At 53.6% G+C, this 14,031-nt stretch overlaps 6 protein-coding genes across 6 annotated transcripts; 4 read left to right on the forward strand and 2 right to left on the reverse strand.

Annotated features, from left to right (window-relative positions):
- Positions 1-2,297: 2,297 nt before the first annotated feature.
- Positions 2,298-4,115, forward strand: PV05_05174 (uncharacterized protein; the record flags this gene model as incomplete). Its single annotated transcript, XM_013461646.1, has 1 exon — positions 2,298-4,115. One exon carries the CDS (start codon positions 2,298-2,300, stop codon positions 4,113-4,115), a length of 1,818 nt encoding a protein of 605 aa, XP_013317100.1.
- A 427-nt stretch (positions 4,116-4,542) lies between these two features.
- Positions 4,543-6,946, forward strand: PV05_05175 (guanine deaminase). Its single transcript, XM_013461647.1, has one exon. It carries the CDS (start codon positions 5,336-5,338, stop codon positions 6,848-6,850), a length of 1,515 nt encoding a protein of 504 aa, XP_013317101.1. The 5' UTR covers positions 4,543-5,335; the 3' UTR covers positions 6,851-6,946.
- Positions 6,947-7,012: 66 nt separating this feature from the next.
- PV05_05176 (uncharacterized protein) lies at positions 7,013-7,750 on the reverse strand (the record flags this gene model as incomplete). Its single annotated transcript, XM_013461648.1, has 1 exon — positions 7,013-7,750. One exon carries the CDS (start codon positions 7,748-7,750, stop codon positions 7,013-7,015), a length of 738 nt encoding a protein of 245 aa, XP_013317102.1.
- A 783-nt stretch (positions 7,751-8,533) lies between these two features.
- Positions 8,534-9,815, reverse strand: PV05_05177 (uncharacterized protein; the record flags this gene model as incomplete). The annotated part of the gene is made up of 2 exons (XM_013461649.1): positions 8,534-8,943; positions 9,011-9,815. 2 exons carry the CDS (start codon positions 9,813-9,815, stop codon positions 8,534-8,536), a joined length of 1,215 nt encoding a protein of 404 aa, XP_013317103.1.
- Positions 9,816-10,092: 277 nt separating this feature from the next.
- On the forward strand, positions 10,093-11,696 carry PV05_05178 (uncharacterized protein). Its single transcript, XM_013461650.1, has one exon. It carries the CDS (start codon positions 10,213-10,215, stop codon positions 11,575-11,577), a length of 1,365 nt encoding a protein of 454 aa, XP_013317104.1. The 5' UTR covers positions 10,093-10,212; the 3' UTR covers positions 11,578-11,696.
- An 869-nt stretch (positions 11,697-12,565) lies between these two features.
- Positions 12,566-13,669, forward strand: PV05_05179 (uncharacterized protein; the record flags this gene model as incomplete). Its single annotated transcript, XM_013461651.1, has 4 exons — positions 12,566-12,719; positions 12,771-12,775; positions 12,835-13,526; positions 13,594-13,669. The coding sequence occupies 4 exons, from the start codon at positions 12,566-12,568 to the stop codon at positions 13,667-13,669; spliced, it is 927 nt and encodes a 308-aa protein (XP_013317105.1).
- Between the last annotated feature and the right edge of the window lie 362 nt (positions 13,670-14,031).

A 14,031-nucleotide genomic window follows, 5' to 3' on the forward strand; every position in this document is an offset into this window, starting at 1 on the left:
TACGGAGGCGACCATAGTACCACAGTACCTAGGTACCTAGGTACTTTCGTATCATTCCCACATCGTGTCCAGGCAAGAAGCCGAAGGCCCGTCTCGGGCGGGCAGATGCCAGGTGCCGCCCGAGAACTTTGCAGTTCCGGGGCTCACTAGGCCTACTAGTGAGCCTTTTAGCGGCGCCTAAGCACAGACTTTCCTTCCTCCTCTTCTCCACAAGCGTCAAGTGAGTTGACACTTGCTCATCTCTGTTGCTCTTTTCTTTGATACTCCATCGACCTTGTCCACAACGCTTTCCTTTTAGGGCCTACTGTGGTAAACATCTGGCAGAGACTCTCCCGGTAACTCGGATTGACATGGGCATGGAACTGAAACTGGCAGATTCCGTTGAAGTCTGGAACCGCCTGGCTTCCACACACGCTTCACCGCAAATGTGACGACTTCTGCGACCATGAAACAGCCCGCCATCACCACCCACACTTGACCAGGCACGCCAGGGCATGTTCCCAATCAAAAATTCCGATGCGTCGGCTTGTTCGAGGATCATGATGCGCTGTCATGACGATCTGTGCCTTTTTCTACACCCCAAGCGATCCGAGTATTCGTTAGATGGGCCAAAATATCACTCCACTAACTATGCTAACCTAGTGCTTTCAATTCGCCTACAAGTTCACGATCAGCCAGTCGTACCCCGGCTCGTGGCCAGGTTCGCTGATCCACGCTTGGCTGTTGCCTTTTCTTGCCCGTTGGCACGTTGCGAAGTGCCCTCGCCAGGGACACACTACCAACCACCAGCAATTATTCTGACACGCAATGGTAGACGCAATTTCCCCTGGGGAAAAGAGCATAAGGAGGTGTGAAGCAAGACAATCGATTTGTTTTCCAGCCACCGGTATCTGCCGGCTACAGAAGCCTATGAGACGTCACCCATGGTCCGCCTTTCCTCGTGTTCCAGGAGGCAATGCCAGACATCGTTTTTGATTATTCTTAGTACGAGTATCCCTGGCCGCGCCCCTGCAGCCTCTACGCTGTGGGGGCTGTTCAAAGCTCGAAGTGCTCGAACTAACTAGCATAGTGCTTCGTGAGCCAGGGTCGACAAGCTCTTTTGGATGTCACGATCCGACCCCTCCTTCCCCAGCTCGCCAACTTCAAGCGAAACTCCACCAGTACAAACAGCCAGTCTTGCCAGTCTCTTTGTTACGGATGGCCATGACCTGGACAAACTAAGACCCTCCTCGAGTCCTCGTCCACTCTCGACACTGTCTCGCCGATCGCACTAGTTTCCATCACCATCCAGCTTCGGTTCCCCATGCCTGTTTCTGGGGAAGCCCTCCTGTTTTGGCGACTTGCTCGACGATTGTGGTTCTGGACTCTAAAGCTATTACCTGAAGCGGACTCCCTTCATGCTCCTTCCTAGCTGAATGAATCTTGACCACGAGATTTCGTAACGAGGAATCTTTTCAAAATACTAGTACTCTTCGTACTTCGTGTTGGGATGTTGCCATGCTGCGGCCATGCAGGGGCTGGGCTGACATTAATGCGGTTGACAGACAGCTCGAAAGCCACAGAAGATCTCGTCCCTCTCCAGAGCATCTGGTGGCAGTGGAGTATGGCGTTTTGAGGTCGGGCATCGCCAGGCTCACTAGGCGTCGAAAGGGCAACCTCCTAAGGCAGAATGCGCAGCCCCTCGACAAGGATTCGCATCGACCGGTCTGGTCCCGACCAATCCAATGACCAGCATTCCGGTAAGTGTGCTTATCACTCCACCACTCATTCATCAACATCGCAGTTGTGATACACACAGGCGACACCTTCTTCTCCATGGTCAAGGTCGCCCGCTCGGGGCGGCACGCTAGCAAGTTGCAGGTCCACAATGCTTTTCTTTTGCGTTCTTTTGCGGTAGGCGTTTTCAGTTTAGTGCGGCTCTGCCAGCATTTCTTCTTGTGATGATTGGGCACTCATCCTCCCCTAGCGAGAAGATGCCCCCAGCAGTGTCCTGCAAGCATTGAGAGATACTGCTATACTTCCACACCCAAATCGGTGGCTCTTGCTGGAGTATTCTGGCCCCTTTTTGTTATCTTTTGAAAGCTGCTTGTCTTTCGAAATCGCTTGATGCTTGTCAAAAGCCGACCCACCATCCAGATGTCTGGCTCATATATTCGGATGCTCGTTCGTTTGTGCACTTGAAAACGCTCCTCTGACATTTTTGCTCCCAACCTCGTGTGGAACAAACAGCACATCCTGATCCTCCCCTTCCACCTCCATTCTTTATTGCAGGCATAAACATTGGAGGTGAACAAATCATGCATCCTCATATACACAACCAGGACTTCGTGGCAACTGTGGACGCTGACTACTCCCGCGGAGCCTATGAAATCGATCAATTCCAGTCCTCTTGGTATGACCGAGACGATCTATCCTGTATTGACCCTGAGCTGCGATCTCTTCAGCACGACTATCCTTATCTCAGGCTTCACGACCAACAACAAATCGATACACGACGTTGCTTTTCATCTTACAACCCCACCGCACAAGGTTTCAACCAGTCTTACAGGTGCGATTATGGGAGCACACTCTACCAACTCAATCTATCCGGAACATGGACTGGAGACATTGACGAATACCGTCAAATCCGTTACCTTTCCCCATCAACCAACACCTTGTCTAGCACCGAATCCTCTGTCAGCGATTATGCTTTCACTCCAGATGCAGTCAGGACCACTCAAGAGTTTTCCTTCACTTTCGAAAGCCCTGTTTCCACCCATGCCTCGCTTGGTATGCCAGCTGCATCGCAACATCTGTGGACACATCATTCGCCTGGCGTCCTACCTACCATGACGACCCCAACAGGTAACCTCGCTTTAAGCATGCGGGATCTCCAGGTTACACCAGATCCCAAGATCGAGGACGACCTCGTTGACGACAAAGACACCATTCATGGAAAGATCAATCTTCCCGAAGAGCTCGAACTATCAGAACAGTTCGTCAGTCCCCCTGCCTCGACACTTGCCTCCTCCATCGATGACGACGCGTCAATGCAAGACGCAGAAGAATTCTCCGGCGCATATGACAGCGACAACAACTCTGAATTCATACCCACTTCTGCGTCGGTCCGTCGTGGTCTTGCAAACTCTCGCCAGTCTCTACGTTCCCCACGACAACATGCCCCAAAGGCTATCATTGACCCTCGTTCTCGAGTGCACAAAAACACTCAAAACAATACAGCTACAGTCGGCCCTTCCAGGCCCAAGGCCAAGAAGGTCCCGCGCAAGAAGAAAAACAATGGCTCTAAGTTCTTTCCCTGCACCTTCCATCACTATGGCTGCGGCGGCACCTTTGCCAGCAAGAACGAGTGGAAGCGCCATGTCTCGTCGCAGCATCTCCAGCTCGGGTTTTTCCGGTGCGATATGGGCTCGTGCTCGCCGCAGATTGCCCGCACCCAACACAAAGGATTCAATGACTTCAACCGCAAAGACTTGTTCACTCAGCATTGCCGCCGGATGCATGCGCCTTGGGTTGGGACGACCCATGGTGAGGAGGGCGTCACGAAGAAAGAAAAAGATGCTTTCGAGAAGGAGCTTGACGCCATTCGTGCGCGGTGCTGGGTTGATTCCAGGAAGGCGCCGGAACGGAGCAAGTGCGGGTTCTGTGGGAAGAAGTTCGTCGAGGGGCAGGTGGAGGACGGCGTGGTGAGTGTCAGTGCATGGGACAAACGCATGGAGCATGTCGGGCGGCATTTTGAGAGAGATGCAGCCCGCGCAAAGGATGAGGATGTCGATGAGGGGTTGAAGGCTTGGGCGCTGACCCAGGGGGTTGTCCGGGCCGGCAGGAGGAAGGGTGAGTTCTGGCTCGCTGGGCTGGAGCCTGTTGAGCGGCCAGGGACTCCGCCTGGGCGAAGACGGAGCGGCCGGGTCGCCGAACGGAGGGAAATGATGGAGGAAGCAGAAGAGGAGGAGAGCAGTAGTGAGGCAGATAGTATGGAAGTCAAGCATACTTCTACCCCGACAAAGACGGAGGAAGAGGCGGACAAGGATAGCGAGAGCGGTGAAGATGAAGATGAGCAGGATGCCGACGCCGATGCCGATGATGATGCTGATGCTGATGCCGAGAGCGATGAGTGATAGGCGTCGGGATCATTGCACGTCGCAGTCGAAACGCAATCAGGAATCATGAAGTGTTGAATTCTGCACTGGTGTTACCGGATGGAATGGACTGGAATGGAACAAGCGGCTTTGGCATAATGAGGCATCTATCATGATGTCGGGATGTAATTGATACCCTATATAGTACTGGAACTTCAAAAGAGCAAAGAAACATTGTTCGCTCATACTAGTACCTGTCTTCCACAAACGTCGCTGCCATCGACCGTCCTGTCTTGAAGATTTGCTACTACACTTCAAGATGTAGAGTAGCATCATGTAGGTATCGCTCGGTCTGGGCTGGAACCAGGCTTAGTAATCAAATGTTTCCCTGATCACGTGTGACTGACTTGGCTGCCAATAAAACACTGCCCGTTGATGCCATCCTTCTCACTTCCCACTACATTCACTCACTCTGCCCGCTCTTCAAGTCGGACATGCGATTGTATCCGTCTCCAACGTTGCATCCCTCGATCTCCTGAAAGTCTCTGCCAGCTCAACTTCGAAGGTGGCTGACCAGATGTATCGAGCACGATCACTATGACACATCTGAACCTCATTTCTCGACAGCAACGAACCTTGCAAGCTTCCAGCAGCGAATCGCCTGGGAAGCGTTGCAATTGCGCCTGAAGAGAGGCTACTCAGCCGCTGTATATGAGACTATTGGATTTCCGATGGCAATAAACAAACGACGAATACGAGATGGACAGTGCCAGGCTCGAATGCGGCTCGGTCACGTGAGCAGGAGCAGGACGTCTCGGACCCAATAGACTCGGTAACGTCGCACCAGCGACTATGGATCACAGCCATGTGCTATCACGACGGCGGTGGGGGCGATGCCTAACTGGTTGACTCTGTCACTTCTCCGCAACTCCAAGAAGAAGGTTCAGTATGTGGCCACCAAGGACACGCTTGGACCCGCCCGCTGTCCGTGCAGAGGACTGGATCAAAAACCCTGAGTCTGAACATGCTCAATGCAGCCCTCTAGAGATCAGGAACCTAGTCGCAGTCGGCAAGGCCAGGCGAAAGAGGCTGAAAACTCCGGCTGAAGACTAGGACCATCGAAAATAGTCGTCAAGAACCCGTGCCAGATACGGACAAGCTCGTTTTGAACCATATAATGAGGTGAACGAGGTGCCCTTCTGTCGGGATGCCGTCCTCCACTCAGAACTTCCTCCCCCAGCGACAATACCGGGATCACGATGATGTTCTTGACTGCAGTTGTCCTCCTTGCTGCAGCCGCCACTGCCCATCCATGGCATCCCGAAGCCTCGTCTTGGCCAGCATTCCCCCCTTCCTCCGGCTCTAATAGCAGTTCCAACGACAAGACTCAGCAAGTCTTCTTCGGTCGATTCATTTCCGCCCCAGGCCCAAATGAATTGTCTATCAAGACTGGCGCCGTGCTGGTAACGAGCAGCGACGGCAGAGGAACAATCGAGGCTGCCGTTTGGGACGTCCAGGATGTCCAGTCTGCCACCTCACAGCTCGGTGTCTCAAGCGAGGTACCGGTCGTCCAGGCTGCAGATGATGGGTTCTTTTTTCCAGGCTTCATCGACGCCCATATTCATGCCCCTCAGTATCCCAACCTCGGCCTGTTTGAAGGCACCTTACTTGAGTGGCTGGAGAAGTATACCTTCCCAATGGAATCCTCGTTAAGCACGACGGAATCGCCCATGTACGCCAATGCCACCACACCTCCGGACCCTTATGCACGCGCACTGGAGGTCTACACCGGTGTCATCAAGACCACACTTTCCTACGGCACCACGACTGCATCGTACTACGCCACCATCGACGTCGAGACCACGAACTTGCTCGCGCAGTTGGCCTACTCCATTGGACAGCGTGCATATGTTGGCCGAACCTGCCAGGACAACCAAGAATATAACCCTTCATACTACAAGGACGAGTCGACCGAGGACGCCATCAACAAGACCTGGGCTTCAATCAAGTACATCCAGAACCTCGACCCCAGTGGTGAACTCGTGGCGCCGATTGTCACCCCTCGTTTCGCGCCTTCGTGCACCAACGAGTCGTTGACCGAGCTGGGGAAGATTGCTAATGAAACCGGCCTGCGGCTTCAGATGCATATGGACGAGAATGTGAAGGAAGTCGCCCTGGTTGCCGAGATGTATCCCGAGTCAAAGTCTTATGCGGGCGTCTACGACGATCATGGCCTGCTGACCAATCGTTCTATCCTTGGCCATGCGGTCCATCTGACGGATGAGGAGATGGACTTGGTCGCAGCTCGAGAAGCAAAGGTCGCGCATTGTCCTGCCAGTAACAGCGCGCTGGGTTCGGGCCTCGCGCAGGTGCGCAAGATGATGTCCAAGGGCATTGTCGTCGGTCTTGGCACAGACACCGCCGGAGGCTACTCGCCAAGTATCTTGGAGACGGTCCGTCAGGCTTTCCTCGTTGGCCGAACTCTCAGCTACCTGGACAACGACAACCGCTCGTTAGATGTCCCCACAACCATGGCATTGTACCTTGGTACCATGGGAGGCGCAAAGGTTGTCAGCATGGATGGAAAGCTCGGCGGGTTCGAAGCGGGCATGCTCTGGGATGTGCAAGAGATTGTCCTCGACAAGACGGGCCCCGTCGATATCTTCGGTTGGGAGACGTGGAATGAGAGGGTGAGCAAGTGGGTGTGGAATGGTAATAATCAGAACGTCAACAGGGTCTGGGTGGGAGGGAGACTTGTCTCGGAAAGGAGTTGAAAGCCCCTTTACCGTACGTGACTGTTGGTCAGAACATGGCGGTTGATACTACATGCTCACTTACAGTATTAATCAATAATTATTCTATTGTTTTCCTTTCTCTCCTAAGCCAACCTTCACGCCGCGTCAACCCCTCTGCCGTATTAACTCAACTTACAGCACCTATCCCTCGACAACCTTCAAAGCCAGACACGCTCTCTCCCAATACTCCTGCCTCCCCTTGTCGACAGTGGTCCCCACGCAAGCCGTTACAAACTCTTCCCAACCCTCCTGGCTGCCCGTACGCAGCGCTTCCTTTTGGTGGGCGCTGCACTTGGAACTATAAAACCAGCCCGCCGCCGCGAAACTGTAGGTGTCATCCAGCACCAGGTCCAGCACTTTGGCCGGATCCTTATTACCCGGGGTTTGTCTCTGTGCCTGTGCTAGGCGACTCTGCAACTCGGGAAACGTGGCGGCGAACTCGGCCACAAAGTTGGGCATGAGCATGACTCGCGTGCCTTGGCCTGGGCGGCCCGGGGACGGGAAGTGGTTGCGATTGTACCGGAAGCTGAGACTTTCATACGCCATCCACGAGAGGAGAGCGGCCTGCTCGGCCGGGGTGGTCACGTTGTACCGCTGGAAGGAGGCGACGAGGAGCTGGACGAGCGCAGGGCTGGAGGGGGTGCATTCGTCCGGGTTGGGGGCTCCGGTGCAGGAGATGGATGATGGGGCGATGAGGAGGAGTTGGGAGACTGGGTCGGTTTCGATGTTGGTGTCTCGGGAGTGGTGGAGGGAAGGGTGTGTGTGGTGGTTCTTCTGTTTGAAGCCGGTGGTGCTGTTATTCTGCGTCTGGTTGTATGGGAAGGCCGGGGCTGTTGTTGCTATCGCCAATGTCGCGCCGAGAAATAGTGAAAACAGCATTTTGATTAGGTTGTTTCTTGTTCTTCTTCTGTACGAGTTCGGGGCGTTTGGGTAACAAAATCAAGACTTACCTGGTGTGGTACCATGAGACAAGATAGGATGGACTCCGAGTCGTGCTAGCGACGGTAAGGAACCAGGAGGTCGTGGCGGCAGGGCGAGTCGGAGACAGTGGTACAGTATGTGTCTAAGTGGCTGCTCATTGTTTTGCCAAACAAAGAATCATCAGCCTGACGTTGTTACAGGGAATCATTGCTACAATGAGCAGGCAACGGAGAGAAAGCGTCGACAATGGTATACTTAAGAACAATCGAGCAACACAGTGGACAAAGAAGTCTGATCGTGTTTGTTCGTAGAGCCTTCGACCAGTCACGCCAGTGTAGGTTTTTGATGCGACGATATGCTTTCGATCTCCTTGGGCTTGTTCATAAATTCGTTCATATTGCGGCTTGGGAGAAGTCTCAAGCACTGCAGACCAGCCTTGCCGCTTTGCCGGATGTCCCTTTGATGATACTCTACACTCAAGACACCTGGTAACTAACTAGTCTCACATGTCATGCCGTCAATGACTCCAGACTGCACCTCGGATCCCTTGATAACGCCCTCGTCAACTCAAAGGATCGTCTTTCACCCGAATTGGAGGTCATGGAGCGAGTCGCACCCATCAGGTCGGAAGACAGCTGCCCCTGCGCCTCGTCACGCCATGGCACTCACGATCCAGTTTTGGTTCTCAGAGAAGCCGTTCTCTCTATCGATTGTGGGGTCCGTGCAAGGCGTCCACCTTGTCTACCATTCCTTGCTCTTCAGCTTCAGTGGAAGATGAAGCAACCGCTGCCCAAACACGGTTGGTTTGGGAAGGTGTCCCGCCCGAATATTCATCTGCAAAGATTGGTGAAGGAGCTTCGGCTCTCCTAGCTTCGCATCACGCTCTTGCCGTAGAGCCACAAACTCCTCTTTGGTCACACCATCCTTGATATGCTTGTTCAACTCCTTGTGCTGTCGGACCGACATCCATGGTATTGGGGCCTCACGGCCTTCAGGTGGATAGTCATGACCTGTCCAGATCTTTACGTCGTCTCCAAGACCAAGGAGCTTCTGGCACGAGTTGTAAAGGTCTTGCGCACTACCGCCTGGGAAATCACAACGTGCTGTGCCAATGTCCGCATGGAAAATTGAGTCACCGCAAAACACATTATCTGAAAGGCACTATGTCAGCCAGCACACTTAACCCGGGGGGGGCCTGGGGGATCGAGGCAATCTTACCTCCAATCTTGTAACCCAGATGGTCAGGAGTGTGACCAGGAAGGTGGATAGCCTGCGCTTTCATCTCGCCAATGCTAAACGTCTCGTCGTCGTCAAAGAGCTTGTCGAATACGCGCTCATACTCTTCGGCGGTGACGCCGTACCTCTGGCCGAACAATGTCTGCACCTGTCCAATGCGCTTCCCTATGCTGATGTGCGGTGCTTGACCTTGCTCCTGAGCGAGCCGCTTGCGAAGATATGATGCTGCGGTGAGGTGGTCCGCATGAGCGTGCGTTTCGAGAATCATGTCGACCTTGTAGCCCTTCTCCTTGACTAGTGCGAGCAATGAGTCGGCCGATTGAGTGCTAGCGGTCTGTGTGGCCGGATCATAGTCCAAGGCTGGGTCGATGATGACAGCAGTCGAAGTGGTTGGGTCAGCGACCACATATTGCCATGTACCGGTCTGATTTTGGAAGACAGGGTGGATTTCAGGTTCTCCGGTGACAACGGTGGCTTCGGTGGCGTACTCAGCTCGACTCCCAGCTCTAGAGACAATGAACTTTGCGCCTGGCGAGTTATGGTGCGAGCATGTCCGTCCACAAGTCCCTTGCTTTGAGCACGCTTGACGAAGTGCGGTGATAGCAAAGGGCCTCTGTGCCGTGGTACTGTATGGCGCGTTCCCCAAGACCTTTTGCCCCAAAGGACGGAGTTTCTTGCTGGAGTTCGCACGTATCGACGCCGGGACTGTTACATGAGACCCAAGAAGCAGGCCAATGGTCGTCTGCCGACTGTTGCTGACACTATTATGAGGCAAAAACGTCTTCATTGTGGCTTAAGATTGCTATGGATCACAGGAAACAAGTGAAGCAGCCGAAGTCGACGAAAGTATTAAAGCCGTTGAAGATGCCCTTCAGGATCTACTCATAGGGATCTACGGGGTAATCAGGTCACGCAAGGCTGAGTTCCACTCCCCATCGATGTCCCTGTCCCTGTCCCTGTCAGATCCGGTGAAAGTTTCGGGGACTTGTGGGTCAAGACTCGCCGACAAGCGAGCAAGCTATAAATTTCAACGGCGTGGCGTGGTTTCAATATTTTGAGGGTTACTTGCCCATTCCCCGATCAATCCACGCATTCCATTCCTTTCCCATTCCCAAACTCTTCCTTCCTCCTTTCGTTGCTGTCGTGTGATTCTCATCTCATTCTCTCTTAGGGCGGAAGGAAAAATGTTCAACAGCCGCGTAACCTCAGCCGCTTGCAACGCGGGACGATCCGTGCTCAACGCACACAATGTTTCTTCGACAACTCGAAATCTTGCAACAGTATCACCGGTCCATCCAGCCACACGAAGTCACAAGGTGGTGGTGATTGGCGGTGGGAGCGCCGGTTTGGCCATCAGTCATCAGCTGTTGCGTTCTGGCAAGTTTGCTCCTCGAGACATTGCTGTGGTCGATCCGGCAACCTCGCATGACTACCAGCCCGGATGGACTTTGGTCGGTGGCGGTCTCAAGACCAAGGAGGAGCTGCGGCAACCGATGAAGGACTTGATCGATCCCAAGCTCCAATTCTACAACGAAAGCGTGAACGCCTTCTCGCCCAAAGACAACTTCATCACGCTCGGCAACGGCGACAAGGTCAGCTACGAGCAGCTTGTGGTAACACCCGGTATCAAGATCGACTACAACAGCATCAAGGGCCTACCGGAGGCTCTTGCTGATCAGAATTCACTGGTATCGTCAATCTATGGCTATGACACTTGCAACAAAGTCTTCGGCACCATCGACAAGCTCCGGAAAGGTGCTGCCTTGTTCACTCAGCCTGCAGGCGTCATCAAATGTGCTGGGGCTCCGCAGAAGATCATGTGGCTCGCGGTGGATCTCTGGAAACGGGCAGGTCTGTTCGATCCCAGCAATCCTTCGGGCTCGGCCATTCAGGTCAGTTTCGCCACTGGCCTTCCGGTGATGTTTGGTGTGGCCAAGTACAGCGAGAAGCTCAACGAGATGCGGGAGGAAAGGGCAGTCGAAGGGCTGTTCCAGCACGACCTTGTTGCAATCGACGGCGATACCGCCACTTTCAACCGCGTCGACACGAAGGAACAAGTCACGAAAAAGTTTGATCTCTTGCATGCCGTGCCGAAAATGGGACCTCACGCGTTTGTGAAGAAGAGCGGTCTGACGAACGAGGCTGGCTATGTCGATGTGGACGAGAACACTCTCCAACAGAAGAAGTATCCGAACGTATGGTCCGCTGGCGATGCTTCTAGTCTACCCACATCCAAGACCGTGGCGGCCATCACTTCTCAAGCGCCAGTTCTGGTGCAGAACTTGGTGGCCTCTATGGAGGGCAAGGAGCCTGAAGCGAAGTACGACGGGTACACGTCGTGTCCACTTTTGACGGAATACGGAAAAGTCATGCTTGCAGAGTTCAAGTATGGAGGAGTGCCCAAGGAGACCTTTGGCAATATGCTAGGCATCGACCAGGCAACCCCTCGACGAGCATTTTACCATTTGAAAAAGGACTTCTTCCCCTGGATTTACCAAAAGTCGCATGTCAAAGGTACTTGGCATGGGCCGAAAGGCTGGAAGCCATAGACAAGCACTGTATTATAGACTTCTCGTTGCATTGTTGGGACAAAAGCTATCATGGAAGCGAACCTCGAAATTGCATTACATATTCAGATGTTAAGTATTCTCATCCTATTGACCTTGCTATCCTGCTCAGTGTATACCGGTAGATCTGGCATAGGCGGTAAGTCGTTGCAGTGATTGCACCCGGTATGAGGTTGACCATTCAATACGGAGCGCTACTGTATACTACGGCACAGCAGCGAAGCGATCAGACCTTGTATCTCCTGATCCTCGTGCAAAGCTTTGGTCGCCGACTTGCATTCGCCAGAGGTACGGAAGAACGGTGACCCACCCTCCACCCCTGACCCCTGTTGTCATCATACAACTCCAATAGTAATTCCCGAAAACCCCGGATCAATGTTGCCACGCGGGCTTCTAAGTTACACCTTACTCGTACCCGTTGGGCTTCCTGCGTTGGCCAGATCGGCAACTTCAATCACCAGTGTTGCCTGCAACGGGTAAGAGCATGTCCTTTCCAACTACTAGTAGTTCCACCCCGTGAGGCTACGCCGAGGGATCCATGAATCCCACCAACTATCGCTTGGGCAGATCAAAGCTTTTCCTTCGTTCGACCTTGTCCATCGTCCTCTTGAAGCATTCCGGCGGCTTTGATAGGGTCATTCACGATGGACGTGAAGATACTAGAGAACTACTACAAGCGTGTGGTGAGCAGTCGAGAGCCCGACTCAATCCAGCATCGGGGCTATGGCCTGGGATTGCACGATAATCATCCATGGCCAGGCCAGGGCACCAGGTTACCTCAAACAGCTCTATCTTCTCCCACTGGCCCTGAATGACCGCAATATGTTTAGCTTACATCATCTTACACGCTGAGGGTGCTTCGGCTGGTCACGGAAGTTCTTGGATCGTTGAGCATCCGGAACCTACAGATTTGTTCCCATAAGAGGTTCTTGCTCAATCTGCAGAAGCGACCACAACCGGCATGAGCACCATGACGGAGGTACCGGCCAACGCCATGCATCTCTCCGCGGCGTCTGCAGACAAAAAGGAGCAGCGGTTGAAAGCCAGCAAGATCCAGTATCCCTTCTGGTTTGGAGGCAGCGCAGCTAGCGTGGCCGCGTGTGTCACTCACCCTCTGGATGTAGGTATGTCGAGATACCTTCCAAGCCTAGAGACACACTGACATGCCCTTATAGTCAAGGTATACTACTATCAATCTGCGATGTCTAACATGTGTCGAGATGCTGATGCACGACACAGGTTCGACTACAAACCCGAACGGCCAACGCGCCCAAGAGCATGAGCGTCACCGTCGCACAGATCCTCGAATCCGAAGGCATACTCGGTTTTTATAGCGGCATATCCGCCTCCGTTCTCCGGCAGGCAACATACTCAACGGTGCGCTTTGGGGTATATGAAGACATGAAGCGGCGTTGGGGTCCGGACCCTAGCTTCCCCGTGCTTCTTGCAATGGCTTCGTTCTCGGGCTTCTTGGGCGGCATAGCAGGGAACTTCGCAGACGTGCTCAACGTCCGTATGCAGCGCGACGCCGCGCTGCCCGTGCAAGATCGCAGGGACTACAAGCATGCGGTGGACGGAATGATACGCATGGCGAGAGAAGAAGGCATGCTGAGCTACTTCACAGGCTGGCTGCCGAACAGCAGTCGTGCGGCCGTGCAGACGGCAAGCCAGCTGGCGAGTTATGATGCCGTGAAGCGGATGTTGCTGGACTACACGCCCATGGAGGATACGTTGTCGACACACTTGACCGCGTCGTGTCTGGCGGGTGTGACGGCTGCGACAGTGACGAACCCGATCGATGTCATCAAGACGAAGGTGATGGCGTCCAGGGGGAAACAAGGGGTTTGGCGGTTGGTCAAGGACCTTTCGCGAACGGAGGGCCCTGCTTGGGTTTTCCGAGGATGGCTGCCCAGCTTTCTCCGTCTCGGACCGTAAGTCTTTGTCTGGGTTTGGTTTTCCTGCTTTCTGATGTCTTGGTTCGCTGACAGAAAGGTCCAGACACACCATCTGTATCTTTCTCTTCCTCGAATGGCACCGGAAGTTATATACAGCGCTCCACCAACAGAGCTTGTGACTGGTCACATCCACTCCTCCTGCGGAATTTCAACCTCGATGCGGCTATGGGCACACTTACATTGATCCGATGCCATGAATACTTGCCAAGAGGGAGGCTGAAGCTGAGGCGGCTTGCTAGAGGTGACATCCATCGTTGTCCAATCAAGATTGCTTCAATATCAACCCAACGAGGGTAAACGGTAAAAGGCTGTGGCCTAACAAAGGCATCTCCGATCATGTCCGCTTGATTGGTAAACCGGCTTTTCTTATCACCACCTTCATCCATGATGCTCCTCACGTCGATCGTCCATCGCATGGGATTTCTTTTCCACATTGGGAGGTGGGGTGTGCACAGATGGCAGTTCTATATATCTCCGGTTG

Source organism: Exophiala xenobiotica (assembly GCF_000835505.1).
Source record: "Exophiala xenobiotica strain CBS 118157 unplaced genomic scaffold supercont1.3, whole genome shotgun sequence".
In the NCBI taxonomy this organism is placed as follows: Eukaryota; Fungi; Ascomycota; class Eurotiomycetes; order Chaetothyriales; family Herpotrichiellaceae; genus Exophiala; species Exophiala xenobiotica.

What these genes read in the sequence shown, in the direction of transcription:
- PV05_05178 (XM_013461650.1), top strand. Translation starts at nt 10,213, where the DNA reads ATGTTCAACAGCCGCGTAACCTCAGCCGCTTGCAACGCGGGACGATCC.
- PV05_05175 (XM_013461647.1), top strand. Translation starts at nt 5,336, where the DNA reads ATGATGTTCTTGACTGCAGTTGTCCTCCTTGCTGCAGCCGCCACTGCC.